The sequence below is a fragment of the Gastrolobium bilobum genome, unplaced genomic scaffold (genome assembly GCF_033153095.1).
Source record: "Gastrolobium bilobum isolate Gb01-03AN ecotype WA unplaced genomic scaffold, APGP_CSIRO_Gbil_v1 utg30848, whole genome shotgun sequence".
In the NCBI taxonomy this organism is placed as follows: Eukaryota; Viridiplantae; Streptophyta; class Magnoliopsida; order Fabales; family Fabaceae; genus Gastrolobium; species Gastrolobium bilobum.
Genome location: NW_026895941.1, coordinates 62,396 through 83,611, shown reverse-complemented (window position 1 = coordinate 83,611; position 21,216 = coordinate 62,396). Strand labels below are relative to the sequence as shown.

Genomic DNA, 21,216 nt, shown 5'->3' with positions numbered 1-21,216 from the left:
TTCTCTCTGTCTAGCCAGTTAAAGTTGTCTATTTTATTTTTTTATTTTCTGTTTTTAAATCAAAATAAAATATTGAACCATTTATTGTCTGTGAAACCATAAAACCAAATGAGTGGCCAGCACCACCGCCAACAAAAAAAACTTACCTCCAAGAAACAACAAGATTCCTCGTATACAACGATGAGAAAAAAGTGAAAAAGAGCATCGCCAAAACCAAACATTACTTTGTTTTTTTCTTTCCCCTTTCATTCTCTGCTTGTCTTGAACACCAGTGTATATAAAACAATTGCAGCAATGCCCAATCTTGTGTAATCTGAATGCATTATTTCTGAAACAAACAAAAAAACACCAAAAAAGAGAGAAAATCTTGCATCCACATTTCTCGAGAAATACAAGTAATAAAAAAAGTGGGTTTTCCCAGAAAGTCAACATTTTCCTAAGAAAATGTCTCTGATGAAGCAAATGTCCGACAACATGGACGACACTCCGTCGACACCTGGAAAGTTCAAGATGGAGAAAGGTTCCTACTTTCATAGGGCTCGGTGGCACTCTTCCCTCGCCAAGCTCACCATTTGGTCCTTTGTGTTCTTGGGTGTCATCTTCTTCTTCTTCTTCAGAACCCCATCATCACCTTCATCCCTCCCTGCAGACCCTTCTCGCAGGTTCCTAAGGACCTACAGTTATGGTGGTGCTGCATGGGAGAAGAGGGTTCGTTCCTCTGCCAGGGTAAGGTCCAACAATGGTGTCTCTGTGCTTGTCACTGGTGCTGCAGGGTTTGTTGGAACCCATGTCTCTGCTGCCCTCAAACGCCGTGGTGATGGAGTGCTTGGCCTTGACAATTTCAATGACTACTATGACCCATCACTGAAACGTAAACGCCAAGCTCTTTTGGAGCGCACTGGGGTGTTCATTGTTGAAGGGGATATCAATGATGCATCACTTTTGAGGAAGCTTTTTGAGGTTGTTCCTTTCTCTCATGTGATGCATTTGGCTGCTCAGGCTGGTGTGAGGTATGCTATGGAAAATCCGGGATCTTATGTGCATAGCAATATTGCTGGTTTTGTCAATTTGCTTGAGATTTGTAAGTCTGTGAATCCACAACCTGCTATAGTGTGGGCATCTTCTAGCTCAGTTTATGGACTAAATACCAAGGTTCCCTTTTCAGAAAGTGATAGGACTGACCAGCCTGCTAGTTTGTATGCTGCTACTAAGAAGGCTGGTGAAGAAATTGCTCACACATATAATCATATATATGGACTTTCCTTAACAGGGTTGAGGTTCTTTACTGTTTATGGACCTTGGGGTAGGCCTGATATGGCTTATTTCTTTTTCACAAGGGATATTTTAATGGGGAAGCCAATTCCAATCTTCGAAGCTGCTAATCATGGCATGGTTGCCAGAGATTTTACTTATGTTGATGACATTGTGAGAGGATGCTTGGGAGCATTGGACACTGCTGAGAAGAGCACTGGTAGTGGTGGGAAGAAGAAGGGACCAGCTCAATTGAGGGTATTCAATTTAGGGAATACTTCACCTGTGCCAGTTACAGATCTTGTGAGCATTTTAGAGAGGCTCTTGAAGGTTAAGGCCAATAGAAACATAATGAAGTTGCCGCGAAATGGGGATGTGCCATTTACTCATGCAAACATTAGCTATGCTGAGAGAGAGTTTGGGTATAAACCTACAACAGATTTACAGACTGGTTTGAAGAAATTTGTTCGGTGGTACCTCAATTACTATTCTGATGGACAGAAAGCTGCTGAGTGATGGATTCTTTAAACATTATGGTAGGATCTTTGAATTCTTGTTCATTATGATTCTTTTGGTTGTTCCCTAGCATTTCTCTGTTAGTTGTGTGATTATCATGTTTCATATGTGTCAAAGATTCCACATGAGGAGGAACCTTGTTTCCTACACTGAGGAAGTTTTTTTGTTGTCGGAGATTAATGCCTTGGCATCTATCAGCATTGTCAAAGCAACAAGAAGAATTATATTCTTGTCCTTTATTCTTTTTCCAGAATGTAATTGTTGTAGTTTTAGAAATTGTAGCATTTATGACTGATAGATCATAAGCTGATTGGTGGCAATGTATATTTGCCTAAGAAAATTTAATAAAATAGCACACAATAGTTTGATTTTCAGTTTCTGATACAATGTATCAAGAAAATGTCTTTTATTTGGCTATGTAAAATTTTCAGCTATAAATGGACTCATGAACTAATAATTCTGAGCACAAATCTACTCCTTTTCATGTTGCTAGCAATTAAAGGTTTTCTCTTTGAACAACCTGCTTAAAAGTATATAAAAAAGTGCCGAGTCGTCCTCACAAGGATTTATATATTTAGGAACTTCTATAGTTCCTTCCAGAGATAATTTTGTTGCTTGCAATTTGTATATACGATCTTTCTAACAACCTTTCCATTTTTCGTCCTGTAAGCATTCCAAGATTGGCCCATTTTCATATGGAAAAATTTACTTTGGTGAGGGGAGAGTGATCAAGTTTATATTGATCAGCTAAATTTGGGAGAGATTCTATTGGTATGAAATATGGGGATTATGAATCTCCTGTTGTGGGAAGATTCATATCTCTCCAACAGACACATGAAAAAACAAGTTGCATATTTTTTTTTATTTTTTTTGTCAATTTGATGACCATATTTTTTTTATTTTTTTTTCAACTTGATGACCACATGTTCTGATACAATAGCCACAACCAATGATAAGCATGAAGGTACAAGAGCAACAAAAACAGAGGAAAGGAACATTGAAGATACAAATCTTTGGAAGGAACCAAGCATAGCAGAAAGAAGAGCTATTAGAGAAAGGAGAAAGCAATTAAGATTAAGAGATGCATTATAGATAAAAGAAAGTGTAATAGATGTAATATGATGCTTAGGTAAGTATGACGTGTAAAGAATAAGTGAGACGTGTAGTATTAAAAGGGAACTATGTGTACATATGTCAATCATCAAAAGAAATAAAAGAATTACTCATTTTTCTTCTTCTCATCTCTGAATCCTCTCTCTTCTCACCCTTCTTCTATTTTCTTCTTCTTCGATAGAAATTAAACTCTATCAATTGGTGCTTTCATCCCGAACTATGGCACCGGAAACATGCAATAGATCCGTGGATGATCGTTTGGAGAACACACAAGCCGAAATGGATGTTTTGAAGGAGCAGATGAACAAGCGTTTTCAAGAATTAACATGCAAATTTGTGATTTTTGATAGTTACATGGAGCATCAACCAGCACACAGTACCGCAACAAGTTCTCATTCTGCATGTTCACAAGATCATGTCGCAGCCAAGAATCTACGACTTAAGGTGTCAGGATACGATGGATTAAGTGACCCACAGGGTTGGATCTACAAAATCAATCAATTTTTTGATTTCTATGATATGGCTGAAGATCAAAGATTGAAGATCGCTCCATTTTATTTTGAGGGAAAGACATTAGCTTGGTTTTAGTGGTTGCACAAGAACACGTTAATTGATTCATGGACTGGGTTTTGTAAAGCTTTACAAACCAGATTTGGGCCATCGGAGATGGAAGATTATCAAGGCAAATTGACGAAATTGGTTCAAACGGGGGCAATAATGGAGTATCAAGAGCAATTTGAGACCATTTCCAACCAGGTAGATGGATTGTCTGAATCTTTTCTTATAAGTTGCTTCATTTCGGGACTGAAATCTGAAATTTTACATGATGTTTCATCTTTTCGACCAACATCCTTAACCCGTGCCATGTCCTGAGCAAAAATCCAAGAATCTTGTAACGCCCGGCCACTTGCAAGAATCAATGACTGTCCCCACACACTAACACGAGACTTTTCAGTGTGATTTGTCCTCACTCGCACACTTCCCGGGAAAACTTCCCAGGAGGTCACCAATCTCAGAATTGCTCCAAGTCAAGCACGCTTAACTGTGGAGTTCTTCCGATCCGGGCTACCGAAAAGTAGATGCATCTTGTTAGTATAGGTAGTACCAATTAATTCTTATAAGACATTCCTAACTGTACCGTCCCATACCAGCACAGTCTCTGGAATCCCTCTCTTTCGGGTGTTGATTTGATTCATTCATGAACCCCCAAGCTGCAAGATTTGGCATGAGCCGCTCATTGTCCGTGCCATTTCGCACCGGCGATCATTCCCTGCCCTTGCCAGCTATTGGGATGTTACATGCCCACCAGCTTCCGTCTGGTTCGTCCTCGAACCACACCGTACTGGAAGAGAGGCCCTGCTCTGATACCACTTGTAACGCCTGACAACTTGCAAGAATCAATGACTGTCCCCACACACTAACACGAGACTTTTCAGTGTGCTTTGTCCTCACTCGCACACTTCCCGAGAAAACTTCCCAGGAGGTCACCCATCCCAGAATTGCTCCAAGTCAAGCACGCTTAACTGTGGAGTTCTTCCGATCTGGCCTACCGAAAAGTAGATGTTTCTTGTTAGTATAGGTAGTACCAATTAATTCTTATAAGCCATTCCTAACTGTACCGTCTCATACCAGCACAGTCTCTGGAATCCCTCTCTTTCGGGTGTTGATTCGATTCATTCATGAACCCCCAAGCTGCAAGATTTGGCATGAGCCGCTCATTGTCCGTGCCCTTTTGCACCGGCGATCACTCCCCGCCCTTGCCAGCTTTTGGGATGTTACAAATCCAAACTACAATTAAAAATTAATCCCCCAAAATTACACTCCTCTTACCCTCCATTGTTACCCACACCCTCGTATCCTTAAAAAACAACACATAACATAAACACAACCAAGAATACTTACCCAATTGCTAATACCAACACACTCAAACCCAATACCCAACGGCTAACACAAAGCCAATTCCATGAACGCAGAGAAAAAAACTTATGTTTCCATTGCGAAGACAAGTATTTTTTTGGTCATAAATGCAAGGCCTCTGTACATTTATTGATTGTTCCAAATGAAGAGGAAGTAGAGGAAATTAATTCAGTAGCTGATTCTTCCAATTCACTGCCAGAAAATGAGGCAAATGAACATGCTACAAAAGTTTCCATGCGTTAGCAGGTGTGATTGTTCCTCAAACATTGAGATTCACAAGCCATATTAGTAAATCCGAGTTCTCATTGTTTGTGGATGGAGGAAGCACACATAATTTCATCCAACCCAAGCTGGTTTCGACACTATCCTTATCTGTTACTCATGAGAAGCAGTTCGAAGTCACGGTGGGCAATGGTCAAACATTACATTGTCAAGGCTTCTGCCCAGCAGTACCTGTACAAATACAACAACACATTTTTTTGGTGGATTTCTACATCTTACCAATCCAGGGAGTTGATATGGTCCTCAGTGTTCAATGGCTGCAAGTCCTTGGACCAGTCACGTTGGATTATAATAAGCTAACCATGGAGTTTAAGTGGAACAAAGAAATTATCAAGCTTAAAGGAGAGTCTCATACAGGCCCAATTTCTCTCAATCAATTTCGCAAAATACAACAAACAGGGCAAGTGGCATCATTGTTTCAATTGGAGATGCTGGACACTGTCTCTGACTCTCCCACAGAGACCCCAATACCGCAGGTACAAACACTATTAGTAGAATTTGATTCACTTTTTCATGAGCCTACAGACTTACCTCCACACAGACATATAGACCATGAAATTCACCTTGAACCCAACACCTTACCTGTGAATGTTAGGCCATATAGATACCCATATTTTCAAAAGAGTGAAATTGAAAAACAAGTTGCCCAGATGCTTGATTCGGGATTTATCAAACATAGTAGTAGTCCTTTTTCATCTCCTGTACTTTTAGTAAAAAAGAAAGATGGAACATGGATATTTTGTATTGACTATAGAGCACTTAATAACATTACCATCAAAGACAGATTTTCCATTCTCACTTTCGATGAGTTAATGGATGAGTTTGGAGGTTTTCAATTTTTTTCTAAGTTAGATTTGAGAGCTAGCTATCACCAAATCCTCCTTAAACCAGGTGACACACATAAAATAGCCTTTAGGACTCACCAAGGCCATTATGAGTTCTTGGTTATGCCTTTTGGGCTAACCAATGCCCCTTCTACATTTCAAGCCACAATGAACCACATCCTTCAGCCTTATTTGCGCAAGTTTGTTGCTGTGTTTTTTGATGACATACTTGTGTATAGTGCCTCTATGGATCTGCATATACAGCAATTGAAACAGGTATTAGTTACTTTGCAAACTCATCAATTTTTTTATCAAAAAAAGCAAATGTTCTTTTGCTCAAAGGGAGGTTGAATATTTGGGACATATTGTCTCTTACAATGGTATGAGCATGGATTAGAATAAGATAAAAGCCATCCTAGAGTGGCCAACACCCAGAAATGTCAAACAACTACGAGGATTTCTTGGCCTCACGGGTTATTATAGGAAATTTGTTCAAGGATATGCAACCATTGCAGCCCCTTTAACAGATTTGCTTAAACATGATGCCCTTTCTCTGGTCCACAGCTGCTCAAACAACATTTGAAAATCTCAAGGCAGCCATGGTTACTGCTCCAGTGTTGGCCTTGCCAAACTTTGATCAAGACTTCATTATTGAGACTGATGCATCTGACCTTGGTGTGGGTGCTGTCTTTCTTCAAAATGACCATCCACTTTCTTATTTTAGCAAGAAGTTGTCCTTGAAAATGCAGAGAGCAGCAGCATATGCCAGAGAACTATATGCCATAACAGAGGCAGTGAAGAAATGGAGACAATATTTGTTGGGAAGGCGGCTTCTTATTAGAACAGATCAGAAAAGTCTAAAAGCTCTCTTAGACCAAGTAATTCAGACCCCAGAGCAGCAATATTACCTCACTAAGCTCTTGGGATTCCAATACTCTATAGTGTACAAACCAGGCAAGGAAAATAGAGCAGCTGATGCTCTATCAAGACATCCTGAAATGATGAGCTTTATGGCCCTCTCAATACACCAATTTGCCGAGTTAAGAGAATTTACAATCAGAATTTTTCCAGTAACATCAGCAGCTATTATCTAATTCTCAGACTGTAGACCATGGTTCAGAGATCAGAGATGGGTTATTGCTAAAAGGGGAAAATTACTCATTGATCCTCATTCACCTTTGATTCATAAGGTTATGAGGGAATGTCATTCAACACTGACTGGAGGTCATCTAGGCATACAAAAAATAGTGGTTCGAGTCTCTACCAGCTTCTTATGGAATGGCATGCAAAAGGATATTAAGAAATTTATTAACTCTTGCCTTGTGTGTCAACAAGCCAAGATTCCAACACAAAAGCCTGCAGGTCTCCTTCAACCCATTGTGATACCCGAGAGAGTGTGGGAAGACCTCTCTATGGATTTCATCATTGGCCTTCCTAACTCCCATGGACATACAAGAATCTTGGTAGTTGTGGATAGGCTCTCAAAGATGGCACACTTTGGATCCTTACAAAAAAAAATTAATGCTGTAAAGGTGGCCAATCTTTTTACAGAAATGGTATGTAAACTCCATGGCATTCCAAAGTCTCTAATTTCAGATAGAGACCCTATATTCCTCAGTAAATTCTGGATAGAATTGTTTGAGTTGAGTGGAACTAGTCTGAAAAGATCTACTGCATATCATCCACAATCAGATGGTCAATCGGAAGTAGTAAATCGAGTATTGGAACAATTCTTAAGATGCTTTGTATCGGATTCTCCTAAAAACTGGTCCAAGCTGCTACCATGGGCAGAAATATGCTACAATACTGCATCCCATTCAGCAACCAACATGTCACCATTCAAAATTGTATACGACCGTGAACCCCCTGGAATATTAGATTATATTCCTACCACTGTTACACCAGAAGTGGACACATTATTGAATGATAGACAGATACTACTGCTGCAGTTAAAGAGCAACTTACAAAGAGCTCAGCAAATGATGAAACAGCAAGCAGATAGACGTAGGAGGGATGTTCATTACAAGCCAGGTACCTTAGTTTGGGCTCGTCTCCATCCATATAGACAACAATCACTTGGTGGCCGCATTTCGAACAAGCTGAGCTACAGGTATTTTGGACCTTTTCCTATTGAAAAAAAAGTTGGGAAGGTTACTTACAAACTCACATTACCTGCAACAGCTAATATCCATCATACCTTCCATGTGTCACACCTCAAACCATTTCAAGGAGACCAAGATACCTGTCCATTTCCCTTACCAGAAATGTTTACTAGTGGTTTACCAGTCATGCAACCCAAACAGATTATGGATTCTCAACAGAACAGTGATGGCACTGCTGAAATTTTAATATGGTGGGAGGGTATGCCTATGGAGCAAGCTACATAGGAAAGTGTGGAAGAGTTCCAACAATAGTTTCCTACCTTCAACCTTGAGGACAAGGTTGTTTTCAATAGTGGGAGTATTGATACAATAGCCACAACCAATGATAAGCATGAAGGTACAAGAACAACAGAAACAGAGGAAAGGAACATTGAAGATGCAAATCTTTGGAAGGAACCAAGCATAGCAGAAAGAAGAACTATTAGAGAAAGGAGAAAGCCATTAAGATTTAGAGATGCATTATGGATAAAAGAAAGTGTAATAGATGTAATATTATGCTTAGGTAAGTATGACGTGTAAAGAATAAGTGAGACATGTAGTATTAAAAGGAAACTATGTGTACAGATGTCAATCATCAAAAGAAATAAAAGAATTACTCATTTTTCTTCTTCTCATCTCTGTATCCTCTCTCTTCTCACTCTTCTTCTATTCTTCTTCTTCGATAGAGATTAAACTCTATCATGTTCCCTTGCCTCTGCAATAGGAGATATGAATCTTCGAGATTCATAATCCCCATATTTGATGGCCAGGAGATTCATAATCCTGATATTTGATGGCCCTCAACTTGAAATATTGCTTCCAAAAGTTCACTTCCTTGCAGTATTTTTGAAAATCATCTTGTCCTCTGCTTATCTGGGTATGTTAACGATAGGAACCATCAACTTCATTTACAGGAACAAAATCGTAGCACAATTTATGAAATACTAATGTGGATAGTATATTAAGAGCAACTGAGCAGTGTTCAGCTATTACAATAATGGAGACAATATAATCCTAATTACAGTGACAATAAATGGAAGAACAATAACAATAGAAACTAAACAATAACAAAGATATTCCTGAGCAATTCGAGAGGCTCAGGGGTCTCTCCCAATATCCAAAAGGATCACAATACTTCCCAAAAGATGATCCACTCATGCTTCCCATGCCTCCCTCTTATACAGCTAACTTTCCCTCCCATTTTCAGTTGCACATTCCTTCTAGATCCTTCCCTTCTAACAACCCATTAACCAACTGATTTGCTTGGGCTTGGGCTGTATCAATACTTCCCCCCAAAACATTCACCTTGTCCTCAAAGTGAGTACAAATAACGAAGATGTTGCCTCTGGGATCCCATTGCTTGAACTGTAAGGATCCATTAAGGTAAGTGAGAGAACAACCTCCACCACCCGGGTCCCATTGCTTGAACTGTAAGGATCCATTAAGGTAAGCGAGGGAACAACCGCCACCACCCGGATCCCACTGCGTGAAAGGTATATGACAATGGCTTTCTAAAACACCAGAGAGCACACCAAGGTCCCATTCCCCTTCTGTACTTGAACCTTTATCTACCCGTTTGGAATTAGCAACATGAGCTCCATTTAGCAGATTTCCAGTAACAGGCAAAACAACCTCATCAAGTGGATGAAAACAATTAATAATAGTAAAAGAATGCCTTGTTTCGAATATACCTTTCCACAGGTTCACATAACGAGGCCGTGAAAATTCTCGTGTGCCTTCCATTCTCAAAAAATCAGAATTTTGAGCATATAAAATACCTAGTTTGTCTTTATGAACTATGCAACCCCTATTATGATTTTTTTCCAAGATGTCAAAAGCATAATTCCTACAAAATCCCACAAACTCCACCCTAGTTTTAGGCCATTGAGTCCCAACAGCCTTCTTGAATTCCTTTGCAATGAACAAAAACGCTTTCCAAAATTGTTATCTTTTTTTAACATCAAAGAGCCAATGACATACCTTGATGTGATACCAGACTACCTCAAAGTTCCCTGACTCATGCCATGCTTCAAGACAGCCCCAAGATCTCCATGCTTCATCGTTCTCCATTTTGACGATCAGCCATAGTCCGAGGCGGTTTGAAACCAAGCTACTGGGTGCATCACCAGAGGGGATACACTCCAAAAATTTGGCGAAACTAACCTGGGTTTTGACAACCATCTCAAGCAAAGGGTCTTGTTCCTCGTCTGATTTGCCAACGTCTGGAATAGTTGGCACCGCTGCTCCGTCTTTGTTCTCCTCACCCTTTTCCTCGTCGTCAGCGTCAACCAGTAGCAGATGTAGTTGAAGGACCTGACATTTATGGTTGGGGTGCCCATGCTCGTCACATTTGAAACGCAAACCTTGTCTATGTTGATCTCATAACTCTGCTTGTGAGAGGCGTTGAGTGTTGCTCGCCTAGCTTGCTGATGTGCGACCACCATCGTCGACCTAGTTAATGGTGTTTATGGTTCCCTTTGTCGCTTCCCTCTTTGAGCCATCTCCGTTTGCAACCCTAACCTATTGGGAACTTGCATTCTTAGTGTTAACTGAGTTGGGATACTTCTTGACCTGACCCGTGGGCGTTGGGTTAAAAGAACCCAAACCAGAAAACCCCCAAGTTTTACTCTCATATGGGTTGTTACTATTACATTAGGCCTGAACCCCTCCATTCGGCCCACTCGTGGCAGCCTTGCTTCCTGCGCCCAGCCCCTCCTCCATCCCTTCCATATTCCTCTTCTCTATCTTCAAAGAGAACTTGATCATCTCCCTCAAGCTGATTGCTGGGTACATCAGGAATTCCGCATGGATGCTACTTCGGGCATCATTAAGCCACGCTCCTTTAAGCAGCTCCTCGTCTTCAATTCCCAAAGCTCCAATTACCTTCTCGAACTCGCATATAAACTCAGCCACCGTGCGGCTCTGTTTAAACGAGTTTAACGCTCTATAGGGATCGTCTAATGCTTTTGGTTGAAATCGACTTAGAAATTTCTCCTTGTTTACATTGTGTTTCTCCTCCACAAGCTCTCTTTGCATTTCCGTTTCTGAATATAACGTAGCAGCTCTGCTTTTTGGTTTCGAAAATTCTAGTTCATCTTCCTCCTCCTGAGTCTTGATTGTCTTGTTTTCCTCAAAAAATTTGCCCCATCTTCTACGTGATCGTTCTCTAGAGAGACGCTTGGTATTCTGAAGAATCTCATCAAGGAGTCTGAGAATCTCTCTATGATTTTCTTCAACTTGCTTTTCTCTTTTTCTCCATTCTTCAAATCTATTTTCCAATTGCATCTCACTTTTCCTCCAATCTTCATATCTGTATTGATGGGACGTAAATTTGTTCCCATCTAAGCCCATTTTGATGGCAAAATACCATACGTTCCCTCATCTGATGAGCAACTTCAGCATGAAAATCACTTGTTTTACACATTTATGATAAAAACAGAGTGGGGGAACGGATGGTAACGTATTCCTTTAAAATATATTAAAAGGGGAACAGACTGAGACGCATTTAATGCACCTGCTCCATTCATTTAATGCTTCTGTACACTTTGCAGGTAACGTAGAGTTAAAGACTTCTATAAAGCAAGGCGGTGCACCAACTGAGCAGCTGGAAACATGAAGAGCATAGAATCAAGAGTTCTCATTGGCTGAAAACATAAGCAAAACATGGGAAGGTCTGCAAACAACGGCTAATCATCACCAAAACCTGTTCCATTCAGCAATTCACGCAAGTTTCACACTCTACTGCCACAGTCCTGTCCCCTCATTCAAGCAACTAGCTGCAAAGGAATTACAGTCTTGCCACTCCTCTTCCAACTATAAACAGGACCACCCTCACACAAAAACATCACAGAATCCTGGAGGGTTTGCAGTCCGAAAGGAAGAGATCACTTAGTAGTAGTTAGTAACTTAGTTTAATTTTAAGTTGTAACTGTAGTTAAGTGACAACCCTTTTTCTCTTCTCTGTAAACAACCATCAAGACTCCTCACGAGCAAATACCCATCTTTCTCCATTTTCTGTTTCTTTTTGTAAACTGTCTTTTAAATTAATATAAATGTTTTTCTCTTCGTTCCAATCGTTATCTCTTGACTGAATCTCGGGTCTATGTGATCTCAGTTGAGAATAATTATGTTTAAACTATCAGCCATGAGCTGAACTATCTGTGGAACGGGTAAACTGTGAAACTCTTAAAGAACTATTTTCAAAACTCTTGACCGAAGCTTTTTGTATTTCTTTGGCTAAGTAAGCTATATTCATTGTGCGTCAATGGAAATTGGGTACATACTGAGAAAGGAACTTCCATAAGGAAGGGATTTCAGACAGCTTAGCCATTGGGGGAAGGTAGATGTCATGGCAAAAACGCTACTGGTCACCTTAGGAATAAGGGACCAACTCGTCCATTTTAAGGTTCTGAACTAAGTACCTGTTGGAGTCAAGGGAGCCGTAGGAATATGGAAACTTATGAGCCATCTAGACCATGAGCTGAGGAATCAAAGTTGGCAGGCAAAGAAACTGGGACAAAGCCAAAAGGTGCTAAGTCTTGAGCAGAGAAAACAGCCCCTTTAAAAGTGAAGCAGTGAATCCGTTCCTTCTGTTAAACTGTTTTAACCACCACCCTGTTGTCTCTTGATTATAGTTATTTCTGTTTAGTAGTTTTATTTCATTTTATTTAGAACTTATAAAAACTCCAATGATTATTATCTCACCTTCTTCTAAACAGGAAAGATCACATACATAACGCAGCGAGCAACTGTTTGCCATTAGATTGAACCTACTGTTCCTGAGGAACGTTGTCAAGACAGTAGGGAACGTTTGACCAGACAGTTCATTTACTAACTTTTCTTCTCATTTTCACTCTTTACAATTAGTGTAACACCCTCCCTTGTAGGCCTCCAAGAGAGTTGTTTGCTAAGTGGATTAGAGTTCTTTAATCATATATTAAAGACTGAAAAATGATTTTTACAAGGCCAGTTAAAAACTTATAATTGTAATTGGGTTCCTTGCAAAAATCAGAGTACGCAAAATTTCTTAACTTACTAAAAATATAAATTTCCTGACAGACCTTGCTGTCTTTAAAAATTCGTATAAAATCCATTTCAACAAATCAAAAATAATATTCTTTGTAATCTAGAAACTAGACATCTGGGGCTTTACGTTCATATAAAATAATAGTGATTTGAAGTTCGTTTTCCCCTCGAAACATAACTCGCAAAATAAAGGGTAAAACAGTGACAATATCACAAACGTCCTGGCTGGTAAAATTCATAATAAATCGAGCTTTCAGAATTTCTTTGAAAGGTTTATATAAAATGAAACTAGACATTTGGGGCTACGCGTGCATATAAATTATAGGAAAATCGGAGGTCCGTAGCCCCAGCACGCTAACTTGCAAAGTGCTCGCAAAACAGTTTACACTTAGCTTTCAAAACATCAGAATTCAGTTTTCGTAAAACGTTTCTAAAATCCGTTTCCAAAATACTTGCTGGTCATAAAATCATAATGCAATAATAAAATCATAGTTCACAGTAATATAAGCTTCTCAATTTCATACAGTCATCCATAAAATTAATACAATCACAGTAACATGCCCAACAGTAGAAACCAACAGCAAATATCCAAGTCCTCATATGCTTTTGCATCCTCCTGCCATTTTATAAAAATAGCAGCCCCAAAGGGGTGAGAATAATCCCAGTAGAGTGGCAATGAAACCAATAATACAACAGTATTAAACTAGGCACAAAATTATAAAACAGTCGCATCAACATTAACTTCATTTCTTGATAAACATCATCATATATCATAGTGCGTATATAACGCCATCTTTACGCTCATAGCACCGTCGTGCGCGTACAAACACAGTGGAAATTCAATGCACATCACCCTCATTTGGTGAATTCCACTGTGACCTATGCGGACGGATGCCAAGTGTCCCATACCCTGGTACCGAGGGATGCCTATATGATGCGTGCTCAGTCACATGTCCTTATATATATATATATTCTAGGATGTCATGAGTTCTAAGTCTACATGCAATGCAATGCAGGCACACCAAACAGAAAACAGATGCTGTATGATGTAAAGTGCATGCTTATATCGTCGTCATCATAACATATACTTCCTGTACTTTTGATGCCATACTGCCACGCCATCATTTCTTTTCATGACAGATTTTCCATCATAACATTTCCATAGGCAGAATACTTTGATCATAAATAGCAGGATAATCATTAGGCACATGTAAGCAACAATTCACAACTTCATACCCTAGTTAATAGTCACATTAGGTAATACCACCTAACACATACCTGCGCGTCCACAATTAAATCAAACAGTACCGAGACAGTTCGCGTTCTTAATGTTTATACGCACCTAAATAAGATACAACGAGTCAGAATTAAATGCTATAATTTTTTTCTAGACGTTACGAAGCACTTTTATTTCCCTAGGCTTAATTCACATACGGTTAGCAGGGTCCTTTCCTAAACTAATTTTGACTTCAAATGGTTTCTTTCATTTTCTCATAACAACCAAAATCCAACATTTACCAAACATACCAATTCGGTTAACATTAAAAAGGTTCATGACATTTTATTTATAAATTCCACTTCCCTATTATTTTTGTGCTTCTAATTACAAGTGAGACAAGTTCAGAATCTGTTTCCTGTTATTACTACCATTTATCAACAAGTTTTCCATGCTCTCAATTTTATTAGGTAACCGGTTTTCCTTGCTCCTAATCTAGCTAAATTTTCTGACTCAAATTAAATTATCAATAAGTTACAGCGAACAGAATTCCAGGCCCCTTGTACAAGCAGGTTCGGTTTAGGCAGAACTAAGTGTTCTTAATTTGCTTCATTACACAATCCTTACTACAAGGCTCAAGGGTGCGCTAAAGTAAGCTAATGAGCTTGCTGGAATTTTAATTACAACGCATGCAAGGCTTGATGCTTCACACTAATTCACTAAACAATCTAACAATGTTAAAATGGGAGTCATTTGCACACTCCAAGGCCAATCTCTTAAGCTAGTCCGCACCAAGGTCCCAACACAACAGAAAAGTGAATCGAACGGAAACATATAACCTCCTAAACTACACATAAAACCGAACAGAAAGGTGAAGGTATAACAGGACATAATTTTATCTTTTCAATATTGCATGCCATGACCAAAACAGTGAGGGAAAGGACTGAGAGTTCGAGGTTGTTTACCTACTCGTATGCACACCGTTAGCCCCCTATGAACAAAGAACAACCTTACACCTTTTTGATGCCTCAAGAAGACGATTCCAACGGCATGCAAGGGGCAACCAGCTCACACACAGCTGAGACAAACGCGTGCAGTGAGGATTCAGACTGATTTGATCTAAGCAAGGGAGAACGGAGAGTGAACGAAGTTTTCCTCACCTCCCAAGGTTGTTATTCGGTTGGACCGGCGGAACAAAAGATGATTGTGAATTCATGACTGACTCCGCATGCAAGGTGAAGTTTTCATCAGTGGAAAGGAACAAGGAACAACCGAAGATGCTTCACCTCTCACATGTCTTTGACCGACATGTGAAGAAGGAAATTAGGAGCTGTATGGTGGTCCTTTCTTTGGTGCAACTCACGGTCTTTGGAGGGGAAAAGAAGGAAGAACATGGGGACTTTCATTTCTTCATCTTGATGGTCCACGGCTAGAGAAGGAAGGAGGGTGAGATTCAAGATAAAACTCTGCATGTAGCAGAATCTCCAACAAGGCGAAGATGATAGGGAGGAATAAGGAGATAATACAATGATACAGCCTCTTGTTTGAGCACACAGCCGAATCGTGAATCAGAGGAAGGACAGGCCAAAAAAAATTTTGTTTCATTTTCATAGGATGTGATCATCTTGTATTGTCCTTCACATGGCGCTGATGGAGGAGAAATGATGGAGTTGGGGGCTGTTTGACATACTAGAACAAGTCAGATTTTTAATTGGTTTTTTCCCTACACATGCGCACAGCAAAAGAGGGAAGAGGTGGGATTTTCGTCCAATGGGGTTTCATGCAAGCTGATAGCGTTTCTTTTCATTGGGCATAGCTTACAAAGCTGATTTGCTTTAGTGTAAGGAGGAGCTCAATCAGGATTTTGTTCTCACCCTATGCGTACAACAAGAGGGAAGTGGTGAGGGAGTGTGGTGTGCTTCACTAACCAATGAGAGTACATGCATGTAGGTTGGACCATTAGAGACCACACATTCAGATTTCTAAGATAACTAAAGGATGATTTTAAAAGAGACTTAGGGCTGATCATAAAACCCCCTCCCCACCAAGGACTTGGGCCGTGGCCCTTAAAGAATTTAAACCCAATAATTTGCCTAAGCCGTATTAATTCATGAAAGTATAAGTTGTGACTAGAATTTTTTATAAGAGATGCTTAAGAGTAATCCTATCCTATACACGCTTAGAATTTCAATTCATGGTATGCATACACATCTATCATGGCATTTTAAATAAACTCCTAAGGATCACCCATCTTATGTACTAGAATTTAAGTTTCGAAAATACACAAGGTTATTCCTAATAATTTCCATTAGAGTAATTTTCCTAATTAAATTAATTCCACTCTAACATAAATTTAATTCAAGCATGTTTCACATTCTAGATTATAATTTATATAGGCTTCTAATTATGCGAGATGTTACAGATAAACCAATAATTAGCACTCTATCCTCGTGGGAACGATAATTTAGGCATTAATACTCCATTTATTACTTGATGCGTGCACTTGCGCACTTAGGTTGGAACTAAGGGACGAATCTGTGTTCTGCAAGAACAGAGGAACTTCCCCTATCAGAACTTATATTTTTCTATCATCAGCAAACCACCCAACATGTATTCCATCTTTTTTTTTCTTTTTTCTTTTTTTGAGTTGATGTGGTTCAAAACCCTCCCTAGATCGGAGAGCTCTGATACCAATTGATAGGAACCATCAACTTCATTTACAAGAACAGAATCGTAGCACAATTTATGAAATACTAATGTGGACAGTATATTAAGAGCAACTGAGCAGTGTTCATCTATTACAATAGTGGAGACAATATAATCCTAATTACAGTGACAATAAATGGAAGAACAATAACAACAATTGAAACTAAACAATAACAAAGATATTCCTGAGCAATTCGAGAGGCTCATGGGTCTCTCCCAATATCCAAAAGGATCCCAATACTTCCCAAAAGATGATCCACTCATGCTTTCCATTCCTCCCTCTTATACAGCTAACTTTCCCTCCCATTTTCAGTTGCACATTCCTTCTAGATCCTTCCCCTTCTAACAACCCATTAACCAACTGATTTGCTTGGGCCTGGGACGTACGGGGGCTTGTTCATTCTATATTGGTCATTTCTCTATGTTTTGAAACATTTGGTAAAAGCATTGAGCTTTTACGGATATTCAGCACATCATTCTTGTTTGATTCTATTAATAGATTAGTAATTGTGAATATTACGATAGAATATAGTTATGTTTTAGGACCTCATGTTATTACTGCTGTAATTTCCCATATAATTTGGATGGGTTGAGATCACAGTTATATTGTGATATGAATCGTTTGAAATCCATGGCAAATTACGATTGAGCAAATATAGATTATGGCTTTATGAATTTGGCCTAGTATCAATTAGGCTTAATGGATAGTTCTGGTAGGATTTGATATCCTTTTTGGTTCTATTGTAAGCGTTAAGAGAGAGGAAAACGAAAGATATAAGAAGTGATCCGCGTGCTTTAGATGAGCATTGGAAGCAGTATTATATAACTGAGTAAAAGAGGATATACATAAAAATTACATGATGTGGGACTTTTTCTCATACACTAGACTACTCTATATATAATACTTTCAATAGTAAGAGTGAAATCTCATTTTTCCATTTAATAAGAAGAGAGGGTTATTTTAAATCTACTAAAGCTGTAAGATTTGCTGAACATCAGTGCTGTAGCATTTTGTGATTCTTTTCTTGCGTTTAGGTGAACTGTGATTATAAGGAAGCATACCTGTCTAGTGCAGTATAGGAAGAAAATTCTTAGTGAAACAACAACGTGAAAATTATCATTTTTTTAATTTGGAGATGAAGAGAGCATATGGGATGAAAAGGCGGGACTCTTTATGCAGCGCCAGCAGCAACCAATGCATAAGGTCTCAGGCTAGTGAAATGTAGTTTAAGTTGTAGGGAATGGATGTTCTATCTTAAAAACATCACGTGACCTTATCATTTGAAAATTCTGTGTTTATCTCTTTCTTGCATGTGAAATTTTGATATGGCAAGGTGATATTGAAGAGAATCAATTGTCGAAGTTATAAGGCTTGTACAAATACTTGCATGCAGAACATTGCAACTACAAATGCATACATGACTCGAACCAAAGTTAACATGTAACTGCAACGGTTAAGTCTATCGCAGATTTAAAAATAACTTCAAGGGTACAAGAGAAAAAACGAGAGGTGTACTTATTTTGAATTATTTGAATATTGTCGTGGCTACCATTGTAGGACCCACAAGCTCTAGAAGATGCGAGCAAAGGTGGTTGTGCATTCAAATGAGTTAATAGTTAAACAAGCTTTATCCACCAAGGAAGTTGTATCCTAACTAAGCATCGCCACTCTCACGTACACCCTACCTATCTAGGTAGCACCGACTCGACACGCGACACGTGATACGTGACACGTGACACGACACGACACTTCGACATGTCAATCCTAAAAAATTATGAATTTCGACACGTTGGGACACGTTTTAATATTAAATAATATTTTTAATTTATATAGTGTATATTTCATTTAATATTCAATAATTTAACAAAAAAATAAAACTAAACTAATAATATCCATCAATTTAACCAAAAAAAAATCATTTCCATAATACCATTATATTGATCTAAAGCAAAAATAATAGCATATCCATAGAAAAACATAAAATATGGAGATTACATAGTACCTTCATAGAGCATCTTCATCTAGAATAACATTTGACTCCATCTCTGGCTCATCAAGTGAAAGAGTAGCAACTTCAAGAATTCCAACATCTTCAAATGTATCTCCGGCAATGTCTCACATTCTATTATCCCCATGTGTATATTGTGAAGTCTTTCTTGATAAGAGCTGAAGGTTGCTATGTATATAAACTAAACCAAGTCTTCAGCACGTTTTGGAGTCATCTTATTCCTTCTTACAGAATGCACAAAAGAATAAGTACTCCAATTGTGTTCAACACATGATGAAGAAAAAGGTTGTGCAACAAGTCGCAATGCTATCTTTTGAAGCATAGGTGAACAAGCACCATGAAGCACCCACCAAGCTTTGGGCTCCATCGAATATCGATTTTGCATGGCATCATAATCTCTAAAACCCCCCACTCATACTAGCAAAGTCCACATACTTCAAATTTATTTTATTTCGGTCCTCCAAGTTAGGAAAATATCTCTTTAAGCATTTTTGTCTTTCTTGATTAATCTCTAAATCCTTGTGTGGAGGAACTCGACTAGAATCTTCATTAAGCCATTGTTCACTATAGTATCTGAAAGGAAAAAAAGAAAAACAATTAAACAAATTATATCAAATAAGAGAAATATTAAATTCATTCATATTTAAAAGCTTACTTGGGATTCAAAGCATGTGCCAAACAATGAAATGGAGTTGAATTCTTGGTCCAACGATCCACAAGAATGCCATCCACCACCTCATAAAAAGTTGAGGTCTCATCCATCCTCTTCAATTCATGAAAGTATATAGCTTTCTTCACTTTCTCAATCATCTCATCCCACATATCATAAATCAAATGAAGACAAGGTTTATCAGTGTCACAAATCCTGATCATATTATAAATAGGAGCAGTGAAAGCAAGTATATAATCAATTGAATCCCACCAAAGATCATCCAATGTCTTATCTTCAACCATTCTTGCCCGCCCTAGATTATCATCTTTATACAAACTCCATTTTTCACTGATTACCATATTTTGGAGACCACATTTTATCAATTTGAACCTCTTTAGCATCACAATCATGGAAGCAAAGCGGGTTTCAGCTATAGAAAGCAACTTCAATCCCACAAACTCATTAAACATTGACAGTCTCATAGAATGATTCATTATGAAGTACTTTATTGCAGAAACATCTCCAACAATATTGAAATCCAACTACATTCCTCATATGCTATTTGATTATTCTCCACATTTTTTGCAGCACAAATATTTTTCACAACTAAATTCAGTGTGTGAACAACACATGGTGTCCAAGAAATAGATGGAAATTCTTGCTCAATAAGATGCCCTGCTCCCTTACAATTGCAGTATTATTCGTGATTACTTGAACCACTTTTTCATGCCCAACTTCTTGAATTACTTCTTTTAACAACATGAAAATAAAATGGCTATCCTTAGTCTCTCCTGAACAATCAACTGATTTCAAAAACATAGCTTCACCATCAGATACTGCCATGAAATTAATAAGTGGCCTCCTTTGTGAATCACTCCATCCATGACTCACAATACTAACACCCTTGTCTTTCCACCCAGCTCGAATAGGTGCACATAACCTATCAATATTTTCCTTCTCTTTCTGCAAAAGAGTGGTTCGCATGGAGTTATATCCTGGTGGCAAATAACCTCCAATATTATTATCTGCAGCAAAAGTGAAGGCTGCTTGAAAGTATGGGTTCCTTGCTAAAGTGAATGGCAATCCTGCTGAATAAAACATCCTAGCAATCAAGTGGTTCAATTCTTCTTGCGCCCCAACATTGAATGCCCTCTCAATAGGATTTCTACATGAACTTCCACCCTCACTTCGACTTCTTCTTTTTTTTCGAGTTTGATTCTACGGAAAAACTAGAAGGCGGTAAAGGCACATTTTTAGGTGCATTACTCTTCAATCTGTCACTAGTTTCTTGTTCTAATTTCTCCATCTCTAGCAAGTCTTTTGTCTGCACATGTAAACATTTTGCGATTCCTTTACCTGCTATTTTAAGCAAATGAGCCCTTATTCTAGTATACGAACTTTTAAAATCCTTTTCACAAAATTGCATTTCCAAGATAGATTCCCTCTTGTTTCTGTTGTGGTGCCTACTTTGGTAACATATTTCCATAATGGCTTCCTTAGAAATTCATCATCTCCACTACTTGCAATACTTGAATCCATTCTAAAAAAATAAAATTAAACACTA

At 38.6% G+C, this 21,216-nt stretch overlaps 2 protein-coding genes across 2 annotated transcripts; one reads left to right on the top strand and one right to left on the bottom strand.

Moving 5' to 3' along the window:
* The first annotated feature begins 444 nt into the window (after positions 1-444).
* On the top strand, positions 445-1,767 carry LOC133296897 (UDP-glucuronate 4-epimerase 3-like). Its single transcript, XM_061495943.1, has one exon. It carries the CDS (start codon positions 445-447, stop codon positions 1,765-1,767), a length of 1,323 nt encoding a protein of 440 aa, XP_061351927.1.
* A 17,229-nt stretch (positions 1,768-18,996) lies between these two features.
* Positions 18,997-20,753, bottom strand: LOC133296899 (uncharacterized). The gene is made up of 4 exons (XM_061495945.1): positions 20,364-20,753; positions 19,656-20,194; positions 19,419-19,573; positions 18,997-19,094 (listed from the first exon to the last, which is right to left on the bottom strand). The coding sequence occupies exons 1-4, from the start codon at positions 20,751-20,753 to the stop codon at positions 18,997-18,999; spliced, it is 1,182 nt and encodes a 393-aa protein (XP_061351929.1).
* Positions 20,754-21,216: the final 463 nt, after the last annotated feature.

Coding starts and splice junctions, on each gene's coding strand:
- LOC133296897 (XM_061495943.1), top strand. CDS start 445: ATGTCTCTGATGAAGCAAATGTCCGACAACATGGACGACACTCCGTCG.
- LOC133296899 (XM_061495945.1), bottom strand. CDS start 20,753: ATGTTTTATTCAGCAGGATTGCCATTCACTTTAGCAAGGAACCCATAC. Junction 20,195..20,363: donor GGCATGAAAAAGTGGTTCAA/GTAATCACGAAT, acceptor TGAGGAATGTAG/TTGGATTTCAATATTGTTGG. Junction 19,095..19,418: donor GAAGTATGTGGACTTTGCTA/GTATGAGTGGGG, acceptor ACATTGCCGGAG/ATACATTTGAAGATGTTGGA.